Raw genomic sequence first — 21,574 nt, forward strand, 5'->3', positions numbered from 1 at the left:
TAAACATTTTGCACATGCTTGTTTTATCTAATTTGATCTGACTATTGATTATAAATTCCCTTTTAGCACCTCTATCATGCTACCTGAAAATGTCTCTCAGGTGTTTCTGGCACTGTGTGTAATTGTAACTAAAACATTATTGATTTAGGACCTATTATGAATGGTTACAGTCTGTCTTGCTCTTGTCATATTCTTGACAACATCAAATTATCACAATTCATCAATACATGTTATGCATGTCAGCATCTGTTCACAGTTTGTCTTCAAGGTACTTCTATATCATGAACTTTGAGTTAAAACACCATGTTATAAAAGATCTTTGCAATCAGGTTAATCTAACTTTAGGCTTTTAACAATTGAGAGTCCACTGCAGTTTTAAAATTCAAGGAATCAACTAGCTATATTACAAATACACTGAACCAAAAAAATTCCTTATATTAAACCTCCATGCCAAAACTTTTTTTATGTTGTTGTTTTTTTACAAAAAATGAAACTAGTGCCAACATTTGTAAAATTTTCAAGATTAAAAAAAACAATGCCAATGTGGGTAAATCAACTGAAGAATAACCTGTTTTCCATTTCTTGTTTTGTTTAAATCAGTTTTTTTTTCTCTATTATATCAAATAGGACCCTAATATAAATCCCTAACCAAATATAAAAAAGAAGATGTGGTATGATTGCAAATGAGACAACTGTCCACAAGAGACCAAAATGACACAGACATTAACAGTTACAGGTCACCCTACGGCTTGCTTCTACACTAAATCAGTACATACCATGCAAGGAATATGTCTGTTAAAATTTCATTACAATTAATTGGTTAAGGGGTTGAGGAATGGTTTAAATTTTTTATCACATGGGATAACAAATGGTTATTTTATTTCCAAGAAGAAGATATTTACTCTTAATATTTATTATATACTTAAATCCATTGTTACAATTTAAAACCAAGTATATTCTAGTGACAGTATTATGATTTGTCCTTTATCTGCGAAAAAAGTTGCAATGACAGCAAGTACCTACTAGCAAATCTTTCACCTCTATTTACCATTTTATCAGTTGACAGTTGTGGCAATTGACAAAAAAGATGAAAAGAAAATATTTTCTAAATAATTCCAACAGGCTGCAATGAAAAATTATATCCCATCCTGGCAGCCATATTGGTTGACTGATCAAAGTAGCGGCAATCATTTTAAGTTAACAAGAAAAAAATGTTTAGTTCCTGGTTGTTCTAAAGTTCCCGGGTAAAGAAGCAATTTTCAACCAATCAGAAAAGCATATTTCTGCCCACAGCATCCCTCGTCTGTTATATATCTAAAACAAAATTTTCATACAACCATCAACATGCAACATTTCTGCCAATTTTCACTTCGTTCCCATCAAAAGGTTTGAAGAAAAAGTCTTCAGTATTTACAACAAATGACATGCTGATTGACTATGGAAAATATCTTGAATATATAGATTGGACAGCTTTTCTGATCTTCTATTAATGGACAATAAGACTTAAGGAAGTCACCAAATATAATTCATTGCCATGTTCTAATTGACACAGTGATGTTGAACTGGCTTTCCATAGAGATACATTCAAAGTCCAGAAGACAATAGGTTATATTATATATTGACAATTCTTTTAAAAGGTGGACCAAAGTTTTGAAATGTTATTGGAATACTAATAAAATGTGAATGTGACCACTGTAACAAGTGAACTGTCAGTGATTAGAGTATAACCGTGATCGGTGAATAGCGTGATGATAAACACTGATGTATTGTTAATAGTTCTATTATAACAGTATTGTTACATCATTCAACCCCTGCCACTCAAGTCAAATTTCAATTTCGTCTGAATAATGCATTTCCATGTTGTTCACGATGTTCAATTTTATCAAGGAGAAGTGTGAATAATTTAACTGAAGAAATCAGATTTGGCCAAGAAAAGACGACAGATATTTGTCATCGTCAATTTCTACTGGCTTCTTGATGGTTTTTGTTGTTGAGAAAAATCAATGCTGTGCAAAGAAATACAATTAATTTGCATTCAAATGGTGAAGGAAAAAATTCCTCAGCTTAACATTTAATTTTTTTCTTTGCCTGATAATTATGACTTGATGAATGTTTAATATTCATTTGGAAATCAGAATTCAAAGAGGTTATTATAATCTTCTGAGTGGTAGTTTGACAATACAAGCAGCTTATTGTAAGATTAAATCTAAATAACTTTTTTTTTCTTCCTGATTGATTAAGGAAAGTATAAAATAAAACCTGAAACAGGCATTTCTATGACCAAAGGACACAGAGAAACTATATGAAATCCTTAACATGATAAAAGATACAAGTTTTTTTTTAATACAAAATGAAATAAATTCAATTCACTTCATAATTGTAGTACCGTAAGATAAAAATGTCCCAGAAGCTTGTTCAGTCAAAATTATGTCCTTTTTAAAAATTGCATCACATGTTTAACTTAACCAATATGCAATGCCAACAAAAAAAGTAAAAGTTGCCTTATTTCGATTGTGTTCTTTAAATTGTTACCTTTTCTTTGACCTTTTTCATAGCACCATCAACATAATATGAATCTTGTCGAATAAATGGAAGATCCAGATATATCATTATTACATTAAATAATGAGCTTCAAATCTTCTTTAGAATTTTTATATAAATTGAATATATAATATTATGGCCTGTTGAGTGTTGATTATATTGTTAAAGACAGCCAATGAAATATTGAGTTGCCTGGGCCGTAAGGTTGTGGTAAAGAAAGACTTGGAATCCTCCAGAAAACAGAAGACCGTTTCAGCTTCACCGAGTAAAGTACAGATAACTTTCTTAAAACTTTCATCAGATCTTTGATTCTAAAAGGTTTGGAGTGCAATCTTGCAGTCTTTTCCTAGAACAAATATAGGATGCATGCCTAGCTCTAATTATGTTTTACACACATCAATTTAATAGTCTTCTCTCACTAATTAAAAACAATGATCAATTTTTATATTCGGAATTGCTGCAAAAACACTCTTTGACTAAAAAATAATGTCCCAAGAACCTGTTCAACCCTGTAATCACAATCAACCCAATTTTCCTGTGTAAACAAACAGAATATGTATGTTAATTACAAAACACACGACTATAAATGGACCACTGTGAATAAAACTATGCCTGAATGTCCGTATTGAATATGAATAAGCATGTTTTATGACAGGAGATATATGGAATAGTTTTTAACCTATCACTACAAATAAGTTATGATGAAAATAATCTCTGAAATATAACTGATGATCTTCAGTTCACCTACAACTCCTAATGGGACATAGAAATTTGTTGTGTATTGATTTAAGGCAAAAGGAGATTTACGACAATATTACTGACATATTAATCCTTGACGGTGATGTGAGAAAAATCAGTTACTATAGATATTGTATTAAATTCTGACCATCAAATTCCCATCTCCCTCCCAAGTGCAAATAATAGCTATGTACGGAAGTAAATTACACCCAAGACAGAGCTTTACACAGGATATTACTGTGCTTAGCTTGTGTTAATGAGAATAAACCAAAAAACATCTGCTTCACAAAATTCCTGATTTCAATTCCCAGACGAGACCCGGATTGCATCCAAAGATTTCCACTGTTGACACAGTGTGACTTTATCCAATCGATATACAACTAAAATTCAGTATTACGACTTAAATGAAAAATATATGAACTGATCGTGACAGTTTCCCTGTCTCAGGAGTGATGATAAATAACTTTTAGGTACTTTAGGGCTTAATACATAATGGATACACTAGCAACTGTCCTTTGGTCATAAAGGTCTTTTCTTCAGTATATAGAGAAACTGCCCATTGGTCATCAAAGGATAACTTGAGTAAGAAAATCACAGCATTTGGCTTTAAAAACTGCTAATTGTTTCAATGCATAATTTTTGGTCTCATTTTAAATATATGAATATAAAAACCTTACATCCAAAGCATTTACTTTTTTTCAGTTCAGAAACTTAAGATAAGTGCCACAAACCATTTAATTTCAATTATCTTTTATGAATGATTTACGCCACTCCATTAAGCAATCTACTCTTACTGTGAGGTAATAACATAAGCTATCTGTGACAATGGAAATATACACAAAAATAAACAAAAGTACAATTCCTCTTTAGGGGTTGAAAATCAATACTCAAATTTCCATCCAAATGTGAACAACACTTGAAGAAATGCAAAGAAAATTGTTAATATATATTTCTAATTGATTACCTTCGCCATAGTTCATTATGGTGGAAATTTGTAAATCAAAAAGGCATGTCATATTTTTGGTTAAAATGTGGAATTTTTAAATGCTAAAAAATCTCTGAAAATTGCTTAACTAAACTTACAGTCCTTTTCAATACATTCTAGTGTAGAAAATAAGAACAAGAAATCATTCATCAATCAACAATTAGCAAGAACCTTTGTCTTTAAGATGGCAATACCATTCATAACCTTGATTAGATTTCCAACGTGTTTCCAAACACTTATCTCATAGTTATTTCAATTTTAACAAGTAATAAGCATGATAACCCATAAATCTACAAAGCAAAGGGAGGTAAGCAAAACTAAAGTTTAAAGCAGAGAAGGTTGACATGCACTTGCTCTGCCTTTTAGGTATATGAAATATAATCAATAACTTCTTCAGATGATAATTTAATTTTGTGGCGTTTTAAAACAAAAGGCTAAAGTTAACTTTTGAAAATGTCACGTCTTTTATAATACATTTATACACTTTTGAAACTTTATCTGTTTAAGGCTTAAAAAAAATAATCACAAACTGTATGCTATACTAGGGCTTCATTTCATTACATAAAACTTTAATATAACTGCCCTTTACAGATTAATAGCATTTAATTTTAATTGAATTTCTACAATACACAACAAATAAACTGAGTTTATATCATAAGTACAGTCAGGTTAGATGTAGCAAAAAATAATCAACACAAAACTAAAAGGTAGATAGCGGAATGAAAATTTTTCTGAGTATTGAATATTTTCCAAAACAAAAAATAAATTCAGTCTTTCTTTCATTGAAAAAAATAATTTGGGTGTAACAAAGAATCTCCCTTAATACAACTGTTTCTCTGAACAGGACTTGAGAAACTTATGTTTTATTTGTTGTTTCAGCAATATCATCCTTTATATTAATCAGTTGATAGGTTACTTAACTGACCACAAATCTTTGATCCCAATACTCTCATCAATTACATAGAAATGATTTATATTTGGTCCATTATGGCTGGACTTAAAATCATCATCTTCATATGCTAGGGACACATGCAGGGTAGGGTGTTCAAATGTGTCTGAAGTGGGAATTTTTGGAGTAATGAAATTTAAATTAATTATGAACTACATGTAAATTGTTTAAATTCCATTATACTGCAACAGTAGTTTTCAGATGTTAAGCATCTGCATCGTAGGTGGGTGACATGAGCACACCCCTGTTAATGAAGTCTGCATCGTAGGAACACATACATTGAGATATGTAAACCACCAGTCCATAAAGGCTAAAGGGAACACATCCAAGCACTACATATTGATGGAGATATCTAAGCCACCAGTCCATAAAGGCTAAAGGGAACACATACAAGCACTACATATTGATGGAGATGTGTAAGCCACCAGTCCATAAAGGCTAAAGGGAACACATACAAGCACTACATATTGATGGAGATATGTAAGCCACCAGTCCACAACAAGCACTACATATTGATGGAGATATGTAAGCCACCAGTCCATAAAGGCTAAAGGGAACACATACAAGCACTACATATTGATGGAGATATGTAAGCCACCAGACCATAAAGGCTAAAGGGAATACATACAAGCACTACATATTGATTGAGATATGTAAGCCACCAGTCCATAAAGGCTAAAGGGAAGACATACAAGCACTACATATTGATTGAGATATGTAAGCCACCAGTCCATAAAGGCTAAAGGGAAAACATACAAGCACTACATATTGATGGAGATATGTAAGCCACCAGACCATAAAGGCTAAAGGGAATACATACAAGCACTACATATTGATGGAGATATGTAAGCCACCAGACCATAGAGGCTAAAGGGAACACATACAAGCACTACATATTGATTGAGATATGTAAGCCACCAGTCCATAAAGGCTAAAGGGAACACATACAAGCACTACATATTGATGGAGATGTGTAAGCCACCAGTCCATAAAGGCTAAAGGAAACACATACAAGCACTACATATTGATGGAGATATGTAAGCCACCAGACCATAAAGGCTAAAGGGAACACATACAAGCACTACATATTGATTGAGATATGTAAGTCACCAGTCCATGTAGGCTAAAGGGAACACATACAAGCACTACATATTGATGGAGATATGTAAGGCACCAGTCCATAAAAGCCTTTTTAGCAAGAACATGAAAAACCAAATGCTTTGGAATTTGTTTCAAAATATGCATAGAAATTGTTCAATCTCAAACTGATATATTGTTTATTGATCATAAACATGATAAAGCATATCTTAATTAAACTGTACTTAAACTAGACAAAAGTTTAAGGCATGAAAAGGCCTGCAGACCTATATTTTAATAAGCGAACAATATTTTGTTGTTTACTTTGCAAGTATCTTGTGTTTGTATGACACACATGATGCCCCTCATATTTCACAATTAACAAAGCGGAAGTGAATTAGTCTAGACTAATCTAAGCTCAGGTATCCCCATACTTGATTCACATCCTAACAATAAGCAAACATTATATATGTGTGCACTCAATTCAGCAATTAAGAAAATTCCTGCTTGGAAAACGTAGCAGCATAGAAAAGACAAATTCATCACTATATCTATTTGAAAAATTAAGCCAAAATTGACTACCAAACTTAATCTACTCATTCTGTAAATAATTAACTAAAATAAAAGTTGTAAAATATGAACATCTTCCGTATGTGTATTCTATTTATATATAAACTAAAAAAAAATCTTATAGTGAAATATAAATTTCGCAACTATTAAAACCTCATTTATCTGTTAATTTCAAATATTGAATGCATCAAATGGTCATTGATTCTCACATGAGAAAAAGAACTTAAACCAGAACTTGACTTAATCTGAGCAGAGATAAGCATATTGTAAGAGTTAATTGATTCTCTACAGCCATAATCCATGAAAATTCATTTTTTTTCAATTTCATTTATCTTTTTAAAATCATTTTCTGCATACCGCATGTAACTTGGGCACTGATGTTTTAAAAGGTGAAGGTGTCCTTATTTCTTAACTAAGATAAAGACTAAGATTCAGTAAAAAGAAAATTTGTGGAAAATATCCTAATTTCTCTGGTTCCATACCCCCTTTGTTGACCCTCAAACTGTAGATAATTAAGATTTATAGTACAATGGATAAAGCTTGACCATTAGCAGCTGAGACTGAAAGATTATTAACCCTATATTGAACTACTTACCACACATGATACATTATAAAAGAGGGATTAATCTTTCATGCTCTTTCATGGTATGGACCAATTTGAATGGAGAAGAAAATGATATTATTTATATGTTGATGCTAATAAAACTTGTCATAGATATCAGTCTAAACATATTGTATTGCCATGGTGGGCCAAAGGTTTCGTTTACAAAAGACTCATCAGTGATGATAAAGTCAACAAATTTAAAACGCTAAATATAATATAAGTTGCAGCATCGAGGACCCAAAATTCTAATTTCTAAACCCTATTTGAAAAAGAATTCATTCTAACTAATTGAAATGACTGAGAAATGAAAGATTGTCTTCTTTTTTATTCTTTATTGAGACGCCTTCTAATGTACCGTAATGTAGAAATGAAACAACTGAAGTTCAAAACATATGTTGAACTTTCGAAGAAGATAAATAAAATAAAACACCTGCACACTAATAATATACTGCATCACTTGCTTGTAATAATTTGTTTGGCTTGCAATTGTCCTTAGTTCTCATTATCTGTCATTGAGGGATCGCCTACATATTAACAGCAGCCACTTTATATCACAAATTTCTATCATAATTTTGATGTGTTTTTTTTTCTTTCTTCTTGGTGCAAGTAAGCATCTTCATGATATCTATAGCAAAATGTATCTCAGGCTTGCAATTTAAGAATGTAATAATAGGTTTTGCCAGATTATTATGTTGACATCACGTTTCAAGGCTATATAATATATCCAATGGATATAGTTTAGGATTTAATATAGGTAATTAAGTTCATATTAGTAGAAAAGACCAGCTTAGAAATGTAATTCTATATTGGCGTTAAGCCACACCACCATGTTGTGGGTTCTCGAGTTCATTAACAGTTGTCTTATCCTAATTTCCAAACAAAATTATATACTAAAAATTCTCCAAAAAATAAATAATTTGCTCTGATGAAATTCAGTGAAAATTCAACTTTTAAAATCGATCATAGCTCAATTATAAAAACAGTCCTTCCCACTTTAAAAGTATAATGATTAAGGATTTTTCTATATTCAAAATGAAATGAAATTACTTCTTTTTAAGGGTGACCATCATGAATTGTCTTCTAATTATCTTTTTTTTTTATCAATTAATGAGACAGAAATCAGAGGTTTGCCTTATGTGTTGTAGACTAAATTTAATCCTTTTTTCACCATTTTTGACAACTATAGATTTTGAGTAAATTAGTTAAGCCTAAGAGTATCAAGTTTACTGCAATGAAAAATTTGATATGTCTGAAAGATGTATATTGTCAAGTCTTCAGTCCACATGTACTTTCTTGACCATTTTATATTTCTCTTTCATTGGTTTTTCTTTTTATATTGCTCTTTTCTGTCTTTCAATCTGGTTTTAGAAAGCAGTTCTATTGAGCTTGTTCTAAATTCCTCAACTTTGACCATCTGATTGTCCCTTTCAACTGCTCTCTATTAATCACTTACTATTTTCGCCTCTTTAAAGTTAATTCTTTAGACAAGATAGCAATCCTTAATTTCTAAAATACCTTCTAAATTTTAAAATCTTAGATGACAATTGTGATGCACTGCAATCTTAAATCAGCAAGGCCACATAAAGTCTGTCCAAAGATGAGAGCAACTTTTCAATGTGGAAGTAGGTGATGTCTTAACAAATGGTACCTTCTAAAACCTTGTCAGATACTTTCCCACACAATTGTCAATGATAAGAAATCAATGACAGTGGTATAATTGTAGAGAGATCATGTCAGGAACAGCTGAGGACAATGTGTGACATCAGACAACTGACCAATCTGAATCAGACAACTGACCAATCTGGACTGACTTTTTACTCTTTGATGCTTATTGAATTTCTCTTCACAATTTCTTGACAATATACACAATATATACAACTCAATATAGATTAATCAGTAATTACAAATCAAGTAAAAGGATGATATAATATTTTTCTACTTTTAAAAATTAATATTTAATCGGATTATATGACAAAATCAATAGCAATTAACATAAATAACTCCCTGTATAGTGATATTTTTCTTGCCTAGAGTGAAAAACCAGGCAAAAGCCTTGATAAAGGCTACCCTTCCTGAAACCTGCTGGCCTTATGGTTAAGTAAAAGCTGTTTTGGAGAGAAAAATAAAAGCGCCTATGGGCAGTCAATCTAAGAGTTATACTCCAACCCTAGATTTACAAGCCTTAGAAATATCTGTGAAGCTGGCATCAACCACGAGGAGTAAAGTTGTCTAGTAATGTTAGATAACTGATAACAGATTCTTGAGAATAGTATACTGTAATGTTTCATCATTGTTATTGTTATCTTTGTTAACTAAAGAATTTCTCAAATACTCCCAGTTGTTGGTGGGGTTCATGTTGCTCAGTCTTTAGTCAACTAAGACCTTTTTTTCCATGTTGTGTTTTGAGTACTATTTTTTACATTTTCCTTATTAGCCATGATGTTGTCAGTTTTTGCCTTATGAGTTTTAATGTCCCTCTGGTATCTTTCGCCTCTTTTATTTTTATCAAAACAAGGAAAAGGCTGTTGAATTGACAGCTACCAGGGTAGTCCGTATTTTATAAGGCACTTTCAGGATTTTTCCTAATAGCAATATTGTATGCTCATTTCCAATACAGTTTGATGTCAGATACATACCCCATTACCGAGACCAATCTGTAAGATCTCTACACCAGTAAGACCACTTTTTGACAAGATCTCATCTTTCTTTGGTGCTGCAAAACATAATAAATTTGTTTGATAAAAAAGCTTACTCAGATACAAATTTTATATATAAATACGGAAAAGTGGTATAAAAGTCAATGAAACAAATGTCCACTAGAGTGGAAAAGACATGAATGTAAACAACTATAATTCCCCGTTTGACCTTTAACAATGAGCAAAACCAATACACAAGTCATCCTTAAGAGATGGGGTATAGTTTTATCTGAAATTGGATCTAATCACAAACTCACCAATAGGACATGATATTGAAAATGACACCAGGAAACTTAAAAGTAAAACCTGTGTATTTCATAGGGAAGAAAATAAGAAAGAGTACAAAATTGGTTTTCAAAAAGGTTCAATTCTAGTTTAAAAGTCATTAACAAACCACATCAATAGACCACAACTTTAACTCTTTAATGTTCCAGGCAGAAAAAGACATTTCAAAGTTTCTTACTGATTCATTTAAAGTTTCTGCTAAAGTTGTCATTTTGACATATGAGAGAAGTACTAAGTACAGTATTTTGAATCTGTAAAAAGAAAATGGCATCAAGGCAGGTATGAAATTTGAGATGATATGAAAATATGCGACACAGAAATTTTAAGGCAGATCTAAAATGAATTAGAATGTAATATTAAAACCAGACACATGAAACCTTGTATATATTTAGATTCTACCACTGCATGGAGTGTAATACGATATTTATCCACTCGAGACAGTTAAATTTTAAAATTTAAAATGGAGGCTTGCCCGAGCGTTTTAAGTATTTAAAATTTAACTGTCTCGAGTCTGGCTTAAATATCGTATTACACGAGATTTGGTGGTGGAATCTGTTTCTCTAATGAATTTCTAGCATTATGCAGGCAAATTTTAATAAATATTCCTTCTTTTCGAATGATCTGCAAAAAGATGTGTTCTTTCTATGTGACATCATCAGGCATGGTCGTCTTTTTCATGCCGTCCCAATAGGAAATTCAGAGGAAAGCAAGAAAATTTGAAGTCATAATCGGATCAAATGAACCACACGTTGATTAAATTTTTTTTTATACAATGGGTGCAGAAAGGGATAAATTGACGAAGAATTAGAGAAATATTTTTACATATTTAGTACATAAGAAACTTCACTTCACAAGGTTTCTTCTAGAATGGGAGACCTCACAAGTATGACAAATTTGAGATGATATGAAAATATGCGACACAGACATTTTAAGGCAGATCTAAAATGAATTAGAATGTAATATTAAAACCAGACACATGAAACCTTGTATATATGTATTTACATATTTAGTACATATGAAACTTCACTTTACAAGGTTTCTTCTAGAATGGGAGACCTCACAAGTATGACAAATGGATCATAGTCGTAGGAAAATATCTGTCAGAATCAAATTACAGGATAAACTATAACAGGACTACAGAAATATGGGGAGCCATAAAAAAGTCAAGCTCATTAAAAAAGTTGTGAACAAAATGGGGAAAATATGTAATATAGCATTAAATTTAACAGGCTGAGCGTCAATGATATATCAACTTTTTTAATCTCTTATGAATTTGATGAGTAGTAGGGTACTTCTAAATGAGAAAACAACAAACAACACACTTCATAAGAAAAGTACTCTTCAAATTAAGTCCAATATTTCCTGGGTGATTTATTAAAATTTATGGTAGACTTTCAAATATATCAAAATCAAATAAATTATCTCTTTCGTAAATGTTTTAGCTCAAAGAATGAGGCAGTCACATTACCCCAAACCAGATTTAATAAACAATGTCCAAATTGGTAAAGTTTTGGAAGAATATAGTTACTAAAAGTAAAAATACAATTTCAAATATCAGTAATAGTTTACACTTTAAAAAGTCTGTCAATTACTCGTAAAGAAAACATTTTTAAGAAGAAAAAGTTTATTTGTAATTTTTCCCAAAATTCCTTGTGCTCAAACCCTTGGCCGTGAAAATTCATTAGATTTTTCTTTTTTCTTTATTACATTAATTTTTCATATTCCCAAGTCTCAACCAAAAAATGTCATATCTTTACTAATATTCATCTAATAATTAAATTTGTGTAAATTTTCATTACATTTTGACCTCTACAATATTCCCATGTTACTGTGGAGAAGAAAATTAATGCGCTCTACCATTAGGATGAGAATTAAATTTTTCAAGTCGACTGACGAATTACACAATGTGATGGTGTTTTTATACAATTATCTCACAATGTTTATTTGACGATGACAAAACTAATAGACAAGGATAAAAAGTTGAGCCAGGTTTTGAATTTTATTATCTTAAATCAATAAAACTCAATCCTAAACTGTGAAAGCATGCATTTTCACAAATCGACTGCAATTTTCTGTATTGCCAAATAGATCTATAAATTTGTTCATCTATTGTAATCATTTAAAAAAGATACAGGAGTTGCATGTAAATTGAGAGAATATTAATTCAAAGGAAGAACCTTGGTGAACTGTACTGATCTAGCAATCTTTATAACACTTAAAGAATATGAACTCAGATGCACTTGTTAGTAAAGAGAGTTAAAGTCATAAGAAACGAGTGACTAGTGAAAAATAATGTTCATCCAATTCTTGAACCAATGCATGTATATATCATAAACTTAGTCCTATGTGCAAGATTTTATCCTTTTTTACGCAAATATATTGTATAATCATCAATTTTTTTTCTATCTGTCTGTTATGATTTAACAAATATGGCTACTCATTAAATGCGGTGTTTTGAAGCCGAAGTTTACCGATTGTCACCTTATAGTAAATAATCAACAAAAAGCATGGGTATTTAGCACGTGTTTAACATATACAATCAGGTAATTGTTAATTTTAATGACATTTATTCATGCGTATTGCTATCACCGGATTTTTCTTACGAGGAGGGTCACACTTAGGTCACTATGCATAAGGAAAATATGTCGGCAAATTGCTTCCTGGCAGCAAGCAATTAAAAATAAGTAAACTTCTTCTAAATGTGGACAAATTAAAGAATTTTCCTCAGAAAAAAAGTATATGTACATAAGTTTTATAATGAAAACTATCAATTTAGTTTAAAAAAACATATGCATATTTTTTTTTAATTTGAGGTTTCATATGACTTTAAAGCAAACAATAGTAATGTTGAAGTATTTAAATTTATGTTCAATTTTTAGGAGAAGAATATCCTGAGGTGAGTCTTTTTGCAGGTCCCAAAAAAAGAACAAATTAATTTAGGAGAGATTCCAGCCATTTTTAAAAGGGGGGTTCCAACTATATGTCCCCATTTAAACGCAATGATCATAAAAAACATAGGCAGTTCCAACATCTGGACCCTACTCCCCTGGAACTGCTACTGTAATTTGTGTAGACAAACCATTATAAACAAGAGGCTGAAAAATGTTGGATCATTCAATCTTAGCATAATGCATCTTTAATAAATTATACCACTTTGTAAAGTCATATTGACATACTATTAATTAGCTTTTGACCATTACAGTGTAGATGAGTCAATTCAATTACAGTCAATTCATTACTATTCAGCAGCATGTATACAGGTAAATACCAACTACTGAACAATCTGAACAAAGACTGAGCGGATCTTAACTAAATGCAAGGCCAAAAGTCATTACTCAAATTTTTTTCTAAATACTTTTAAAATCAACAGTTTAATAGACAAAAAACAAGGAAAATATATCAAAGAATCATTGATAATATCTGGTGCCTTTAATTTACTTACATCTAAAATGTACTACATGTTACAAATCACCAGTTCAAGTCTTAATGCTAACAACGTATAAGATAAAATCCACAATAAAACTTAACCTAATGCACTTACACAATCAACAACATATGAGAAAAGTATCAATTTGGTAGTAAAGATTAAGATTTTTAATATATAAATGGAAAAGTTGTGCTAAAAACCAATATCCTGGTGATGTTTTCTGTACTAATTCTTTATCAGACCCTATTATATCAATGTAAAGTCTTGCATGTTTGTCTCTATAAAGTGTGGTAATGATCTGACATTATGCTGTTTTCTAATTATGGTCCAACATAATATTCATTTAAGCTTTATCACATTTGTTGGGCATGTTAATGGATGCTTTACATAGAATCCTAATTAATGCAACACCAATTACCTTAATTACAGGTAGGAACGAAAGGCTTAATAAGTATACCTTTACCAAATACAGTACATTGTATCTAAATAAGTTGGTACATAGGTACTTGGGGACAGGATAACTTTGTTAAATCATTACTCTTTTTTTTTTTTAATTTATGACTTTTTTTGTTTTCCATTGGAATGATTAGAAAGGCAGAATGGTCTCATCATGATTTTAAAAAGATTTGCTTTTAGGGCTTAAATTTATTACTTTAGAAAGTTTTAAGCTGAGTATGAGATTAAGACACACAGTTTTGTTGTGGCAGCCTTGTGGTATAAACAAATTGAGAAATAATCCCAGCTAACTCTAGAAATCTGTATATGTAGTTCTTGTATGCCAAGGAACAGTAGAAATTACCATATTTTGATTTTAAAAGCATAATGTTATATCAATAGAAAGTTTGACCTTAAATATGAAGTCCATTTTTTTCAAGATAAAAATCATTTAGTTGATACTTCATAAACAAGTAACAAAATGTAGGAAAATAGAACAATTTTTGTGAAGTTTTTTATAGAGCATTTTTTGTGCTACGTTTGAAAAAAACAGCTTTACATAAAATATGTAGTGGAAACAAAGAAATAATCTTCTAAACTGAAAATTTTACTCTTTAACTTAAAACAATCTTCAAGCATTATAGTCTTTATAACAACTCCTGACTAATCTATTTATGGATACAAGATTTAGGAATTTTAAAATTTGTATGATTTATGAATTACATCTATTTCAATAAAAGAATCAGACATATTTGAGACCAAGCAAACAAGTTTTTATTTTCGTCTTCTAATTCTTTTCCAGATAACCCCTACGATATAACAAGAAAATCACAATATTCTTTCCAATTATATCTGTAAAAGTCAATCTTTCTACACCTTCAAGGTAATTTTTCCACATCTAAATGTGGAGTAATATTTCAAAATCGTCAGTTAAAGGATTCATCATCTTACCACTAGGAAAATAATGACTTTTCCATAATGCAATTGATCTATGAAGCCTAACAAGGCCCTATCGGCCATATCCATTTTTCTAACTAATTTGTAAATTTTCTGTCGCATCTTGCTAGCGATCCAATAGTTTCTAACTTCATTTACACCTAAAGGCAACAAAGTCGTTATTGATGTCTTCTACAAAAGATTTTCTTTTCCTTTCTGTTAATGATGGGTTACCATGGTAACGTAATTGTTTTTGACAGGACCAAAAGACTTGATATTTTTTTCTTAAAAAAACATATGGATGCGCAGTCCAAGATTCACATGCAATTAACGATAGTGTTCGCCTGATCACCAAAAGCAATGAAATTGCATAACATAATTTTGTTCCCTAATAACCACCTTTTTATAAAACATTAATATAGGATGGAGGTATTATTTCATTAGATGCTTCTCCTTATTCATTTTGCTAGCTTATTTCTTTTCACATTAATATGTAAAGAACTCATTATTAGATTCATGTTTTAAGTAATGGAACCTATAAGGAGTAATGGACAATATTCAGTCATATATGACAGCATTGGAGATACCTATGCTGCAATAGTATAATTGTTAATTTGTGTCAAGTTAGATATCAGTCATATTCCATGCTTTTTATGTAACATTTTACTTTTACAAAGCTGGACAATTTAACTGGTGATATAATCCTATGTCAGAGTGTATTTGACCCTATAAATATTTTATACAAACAATTAATGTTGAAGACTATATGTTGCATTTTGGATGTGTTTTTTTCTTGGTTTTTTTTGTTATTTGCGACATTTGGTTGCTATTTAATTATGTGATGAACTTTCAAATTAATAATTTTCACCTGTTTTTGCAGTAGAGATTTTTTTTTTCATTATTCCTCCTATCCTTACTACCCTTGACTAAATATGGACCTTCTTCACATGTTGTGTCTCATTCAAGACAGTTATAGTCCTGGGTTTTATAGATGTGAAAATAATATGTTATTATTTGTCTTAATTTCATACAAAGCTTTGACATTAGTTCATTGTGAGCTGACATTTACCATTTTAACTTAAAAGGCCTTAATAATTTCACTTAACTTTGTACGTGCATCAATACCAATAGAAGAACTTAAAATACCTTATATTTGCAATTTTACATTGTTTTCATTCAAAATAATTATCTTTCTTATCTTAATATGGTCATGCTTTTCTAATTGTATGACCTTATATTATACCACATCAACAATTGCTCTTCCTTCTTACTAGTTTATGAGTTTGAAAGCATTTCATGAAACTCAATAGTACTTTTTTAAATATCAACATTACATGTTTGTTTTTTAATGGAAAGTACAAAGTGCAATCACTTAGGAAAAAGAAATTTTAGTCTTTATTTCAAATTTCCTTCAAATTAGAAGTCTTTTTTCAACAGCGATAAAAATTTGGTAATTTGCTCTGCTAGCTTCAATATGTTACTAATGAGGAGAAATTTTCTGGCTCTATGGAGATAATTAGGATTGGTTAAATTGTAACCCTTGTCAAGAAACTCTCCAAATTACTGCCTGCACATGTGATCATCTTCAACAACAAAAAGCAATCCTTGTTCAATTTGGTGAAATAACTTTCTTACTAACACAGCTATTTATTTGTAAGCCTTGAGGCTTCTGTCTTACAATGAACCAAGAAGATTTTGTAAGATCTGTCAGGCCATCATCAGCTGTTATGTGCAGAAAATTAATCTCATTTCACACCTGATGAACGAAAACTGGAAAATTAATCTTAAAGATTGGTGTCAAAATCTTTAATACCGGTTGTCTCAAGTTGTCTTTGGTTTATTCATCTAAAAAGATGCCTCTAACCAAGTAATTCATACCAAACAAAGTTTATCCTGTCTTCTAAATGTAATCTTAAAGGTAGCTAAAGTGGACTTAGTAATCATATGCAACATTTCTATGCCATAAACTGAGCTCCCTAATTATATCTCAGCTACATCAAACCTGCTGAATTACAAATTATATTTTTTTTAACTACTTGAACAAAGTTAAAAACAAACAACAAAACAATTTAATATTTTGGATTTTGGTCATTAGAAAAAAAACTTTGAGCACGTCCATGAATTAAAATCAAATGCTATTGTTTCTATATAAAGACATAAGTCCATGTCTTGTAACTCCAAATAACATTTTGGATACAGAAATAAACTAAAACAAGAGGCTCTCAAGAGCCTGAATCGCTCACCTGAATTTTTTTGGTTTAATCTCTCATCAATGATTATTTTGGCTTTTCAATTTATTTAAATGTTCTTTGAATCGTCCTATTTTCTTCAAAAGCAAAAAAAAATCATTTTCTCCTATGTTCTATTTTAGCCATAGGAGCTATGTTTCTTGACATACAAGGAAATGAAATATAAAATTTATACTAGATACTCTGAAACTCTGAAACTCATTTAGCCTAAGTTTGGCTGAAATTGATACAGCAGTTTCATAAGAGAAGATTTTTTAAAGTAAGTCAACATGATGAACAAATTGTGAAAAAAGTCGTTAAAGGGCAATAACTCCTAAAGGGGTCAATTGACAATTTTGGTCAAATTGACTTATTTGTAGATCTTACTTTGCTGATCATATTTGCTGTTTACAGTTTATCTTTATCTATAATAATATTCAAGATAATGACCAAAAACTGCAAAATTTCCTTAAAATTACCAATTAAGTGGCAGCAACCCAACAATTGGATGTTTGATTCATCTGCAAATTTCAGGGCTGATAGATATTGACCTAATGAACATTTTTACTCCATGTCAGATTTGCTCTAAATGCTTTCGTTTTTGAGATATAAGCCAAAAACTGCATTTGACCCCTATGTTCTATTTTAAGTAACGGCAGCCATGTTTTTTGACGGATCAAAAATCAAAGCACACACTTTGTGCAGGATAGTCTAAGGAACAACCATGCTAAGTTTTAACCAAATCCATTCAGTAGTTTCAGAGGAGAAGATTTTTTAAAGTTAGCAAATATGATGAACAAATTGTGAAAAATTGTCATTAAAGGACAATAACCCCTTAAGGGGTCAATTGACAATTTTGGTCATATTGACTTATTTGTAGATCTTACTTTGCTGATCTTTTTTGCTGTTTACAGTTTATCTTTATCTATAATAATATTCAAGATAATGACCAAAAACTGCAAAATTTCCTTAAAATTACCAATTAAGTGGCAGCAACCCAACAATGGTTTGTTTGATTCATCTGAAAATTTCAGGGCTGATAGATCTTGACCTAATGAACATTTTTACCCCATGTCAGATTTGCTCTAAATGCTTTCGTTTTTGAGATATAAGCCAAAAACTGCATTTGACCCCTATGTTCTATTTTAAGTAACAGCGGCCATGTTTTTTGACGGATCAAAAATCAAAGCACACACTTTGTGCAGGATAATCTAAGGAACAACCATGCTAAGTTTTAACCAAATCCATTCAGTAGTTTCAGAGGAGAAGATTTTTTAAAGTTAGCAAATATGATGAACAAATTGTGAAAAATTGTCATTAAAGGACAATAACCCCTTAAGGGGTCAATTGACAATTTTGGTCATATTAACTTATTTGTAGATTTTACTTTGCTGATCTTTTTTGCTGTTTACAGTTTATCTTTATCTATAATAATATTCAAGATAATGACCAAAAACTGCAAAATTTCCTTAAAATTACCAATTAAGTGGCAGCAACCCAACAATGGTTTGTTTGATTCATCTGAAAATTTCAGGGCTGATAGATCTTGACCTAATGAACATTTTTACCCCAAGTCAGATTTGCTCTAAATGCTTTCGTTTTTGAGATATAAGCCAAAAACTGCATTTGACCCCTATGTTCTATTTTAAGTAACGGCAGCCATGTTTTTTGACGGATCAAAAATTGAAGGACATATTTTGTGCAGGATATACTAAGGAACAATCATGTTAAGTTTCATTCAAATCCATTCAGTAGTTTCAGAGGAGAAGATGTTTGAAAAATTGTTAACGACGACAGACGACGACGGACGCCAAGTGATGAGAAAAGCTCACATGGCCTTTTAGGCCAGGTGAGCTAAAAAACATGGTACATATAATATTGATAATAAGTGTTCTTTAAATGATTTACTGAAATTCAGTCACTGATTAAAAAAGAGCTGAAGATACAACTTGGGGACAAACAGTATATATAACCATACAAAGAATGACTGCTACCAAACTGCATGCATGCAAGATTAATTTTGAGAGCAATCTGTATGCATACATGATACATACTTGTAGTTGTATGAAATTATCAATGAACATTCAAACAATGTAAGCTTAGATAAGTTGTTATTAAAATCCCTGCAATGTCCAGTTTGTGTTTATGTTAGATATTGAAGGCTGTGTAGTTTAAAGCCTATAACTGAATATACACTTCATTTGAACTTTGGTGGATAATAAGTTGTCTCATTGGCAATCAATACCACACCTTCTTGTTCTGTAAATTGGCAAAAAAACTAACAATTTTAACGCAATTAGAAAACATAGGCTTTTGCATGAATATCAAGTTCAATTTCACGCTAGAATTAATTTGGAAATTCTCTTGTCTTGAAATTTTTATATTTAAAAAAACAATGCGACTATTGTTTAAAAGATTTTTTTTGTAAAACATAATTACAAAACAAACCTTTAGGAATTATCAAACCATTAAACACTAAAATTTCTAGATTTAAGTTAAATGATCGTGGAAAAGATTTACACAAACAAAAAATGTCCATTATACCTAATTTGTCTTGGTTGTTGAGTTCTAAGAAAAATGCAATAAAAGGAGTCTTATTCTACAGTTGAAATCTTGTTTTTACAGAAATTCAAACTAACATGGAGATACATATTGATTACTGATTAGCAACTCCAGAGTTGTTGGATTTTGATCGATTTTTAATTTTCTTTAAATAATGAAACATCCATGAAGAAAATAGTGTCATAATAAAAAGAGAAATAAAATTCAAAAGGAAAAGTTGAATTGGAAATTAATGGAGAAAATGATGTATAATTAGAGGCTCCAAGTATGCAGGTACCAAAGCTTTTTCAGTGATTTCTCTTTTCCTCCTTAAAAGCTATTTACTCCTCAATATTGCAGAAAAAATAAACATTTACTTAGTAATATGTGATGTCATACAATGACTATTGCTTAAAATAGTCCTTTGTCAGGAAAGCAAAAAACTTATGAAAGGTTTATCATCACAAACATGATGTTCATTTATCATCAAAATTGAGATAAAGTGAGGAAAAAAATTAGAATATTTACTTGGCATCCTTGATAAGATAGAATGATAATAGTTTGACTATGAAGTTTTTAGTTAAAAAGGGAACTTTGGGAGACAATATCTGTGTTATTTATACCCTTAATTTTTGTAAAAATATCATTAACAGAAAAGTCCAGACAATATCAAAACTTTGAAATACATTTAAATATATATTCTGCAAAACTTTCTACACTTAACATTGTACGAGCTTGCGGAGATTTAAGGCAGACAGAGCATGCATAACATTCATACGAACTCAACAGCCAATTATAAGACCAGATGCTCCGCAGGGCACAGCTTTGTACGACCGCAGAGTTCGAACCCTGAAAATTTGGGCAAGTATGGACCGAACATTCAAGCTTGATACAGCTCTGAATTTGGATTGTGATTAAATAGTTGACACAACAAAGGTTTCTGACACATAATGAATGTGGTTTAAGTTCCTTAAACTTAAAAACTTTAAATTTTAAATTGGACATTACCTTTTTTGGTCCAATATCAAAAATTTAAATACATGGTTAGATTCAGCATATCAAAGAACCCCAAGAATTCAATTTTGGATAAAATCAAATAAAGTTCAATTTCGGACCCTTTAGATCTCAATGTGGACCAATCTGATAACCGGGCCCAAACATCAAAAATCTAAATACATGATTAGATAAAGCATATATCAAAGAACCCCATATATACAATTTTTGTTGAAATCAAAAAAAGTTTAATTTTGGACCACGATTTGGACCAACTTGAAAACTGGGCCTATAATCAAAAATCTAAATACAGCTTTAGATTCAGCATATCAAAGAAACCCCAAGGATTCAATTTTTTGTTGATATCAAACAAAGTTTAATTTTACCATGATTTGGACCAACTTGAAAACTGGGCCCATAATAAAAATTATAAGTACATGTTTAGATTCAGCATATCAAAGAACCTCAAGGATTCAATTTTTGTTGAAATCAAACAAAGTTTAGTTTTGGACCACGATTTGGACCAACTTGAAAACTAGGCCCATAATAAAAAATCTAAGTACATGTTT

General features: G+C 30.9%; 1 protein-coding gene across 2 annotated transcripts in view; it reads right to left on the bottom strand.

Moving 5' to 3' along the window:
* Positions 1-21,574, bottom strand: part of LOC139512763 (receptor-type tyrosine-protein phosphatase N2-like) — a 141,932-nt gene that overhangs the window by 39,768 nt on the left and 80,590 nt on the right. For both annotated transcript variants that reach the window (XM_071300644.1, XM_071300646.1), the window contains exon 10: positions 10,101-10,177. In XM_071300644.1, the coding sequence (XP_071156745.1) occupies positions 10,101-10,177 (77 nt within the window). The remainder of the gene's footprint in view (positions 1-10,100; positions 10,178-21,574) is intronic.

This window comes from Mytilus edulis, chromosome 2 (genome assembly GCF_963676685.1).
Source record: "Mytilus edulis chromosome 2, xbMytEdul2.2, whole genome shotgun sequence".
Taxonomy (NCBI): Eukaryota; Metazoa; Mollusca; class Bivalvia; order Mytilida; family Mytilidae; genus Mytilus; species Mytilus edulis.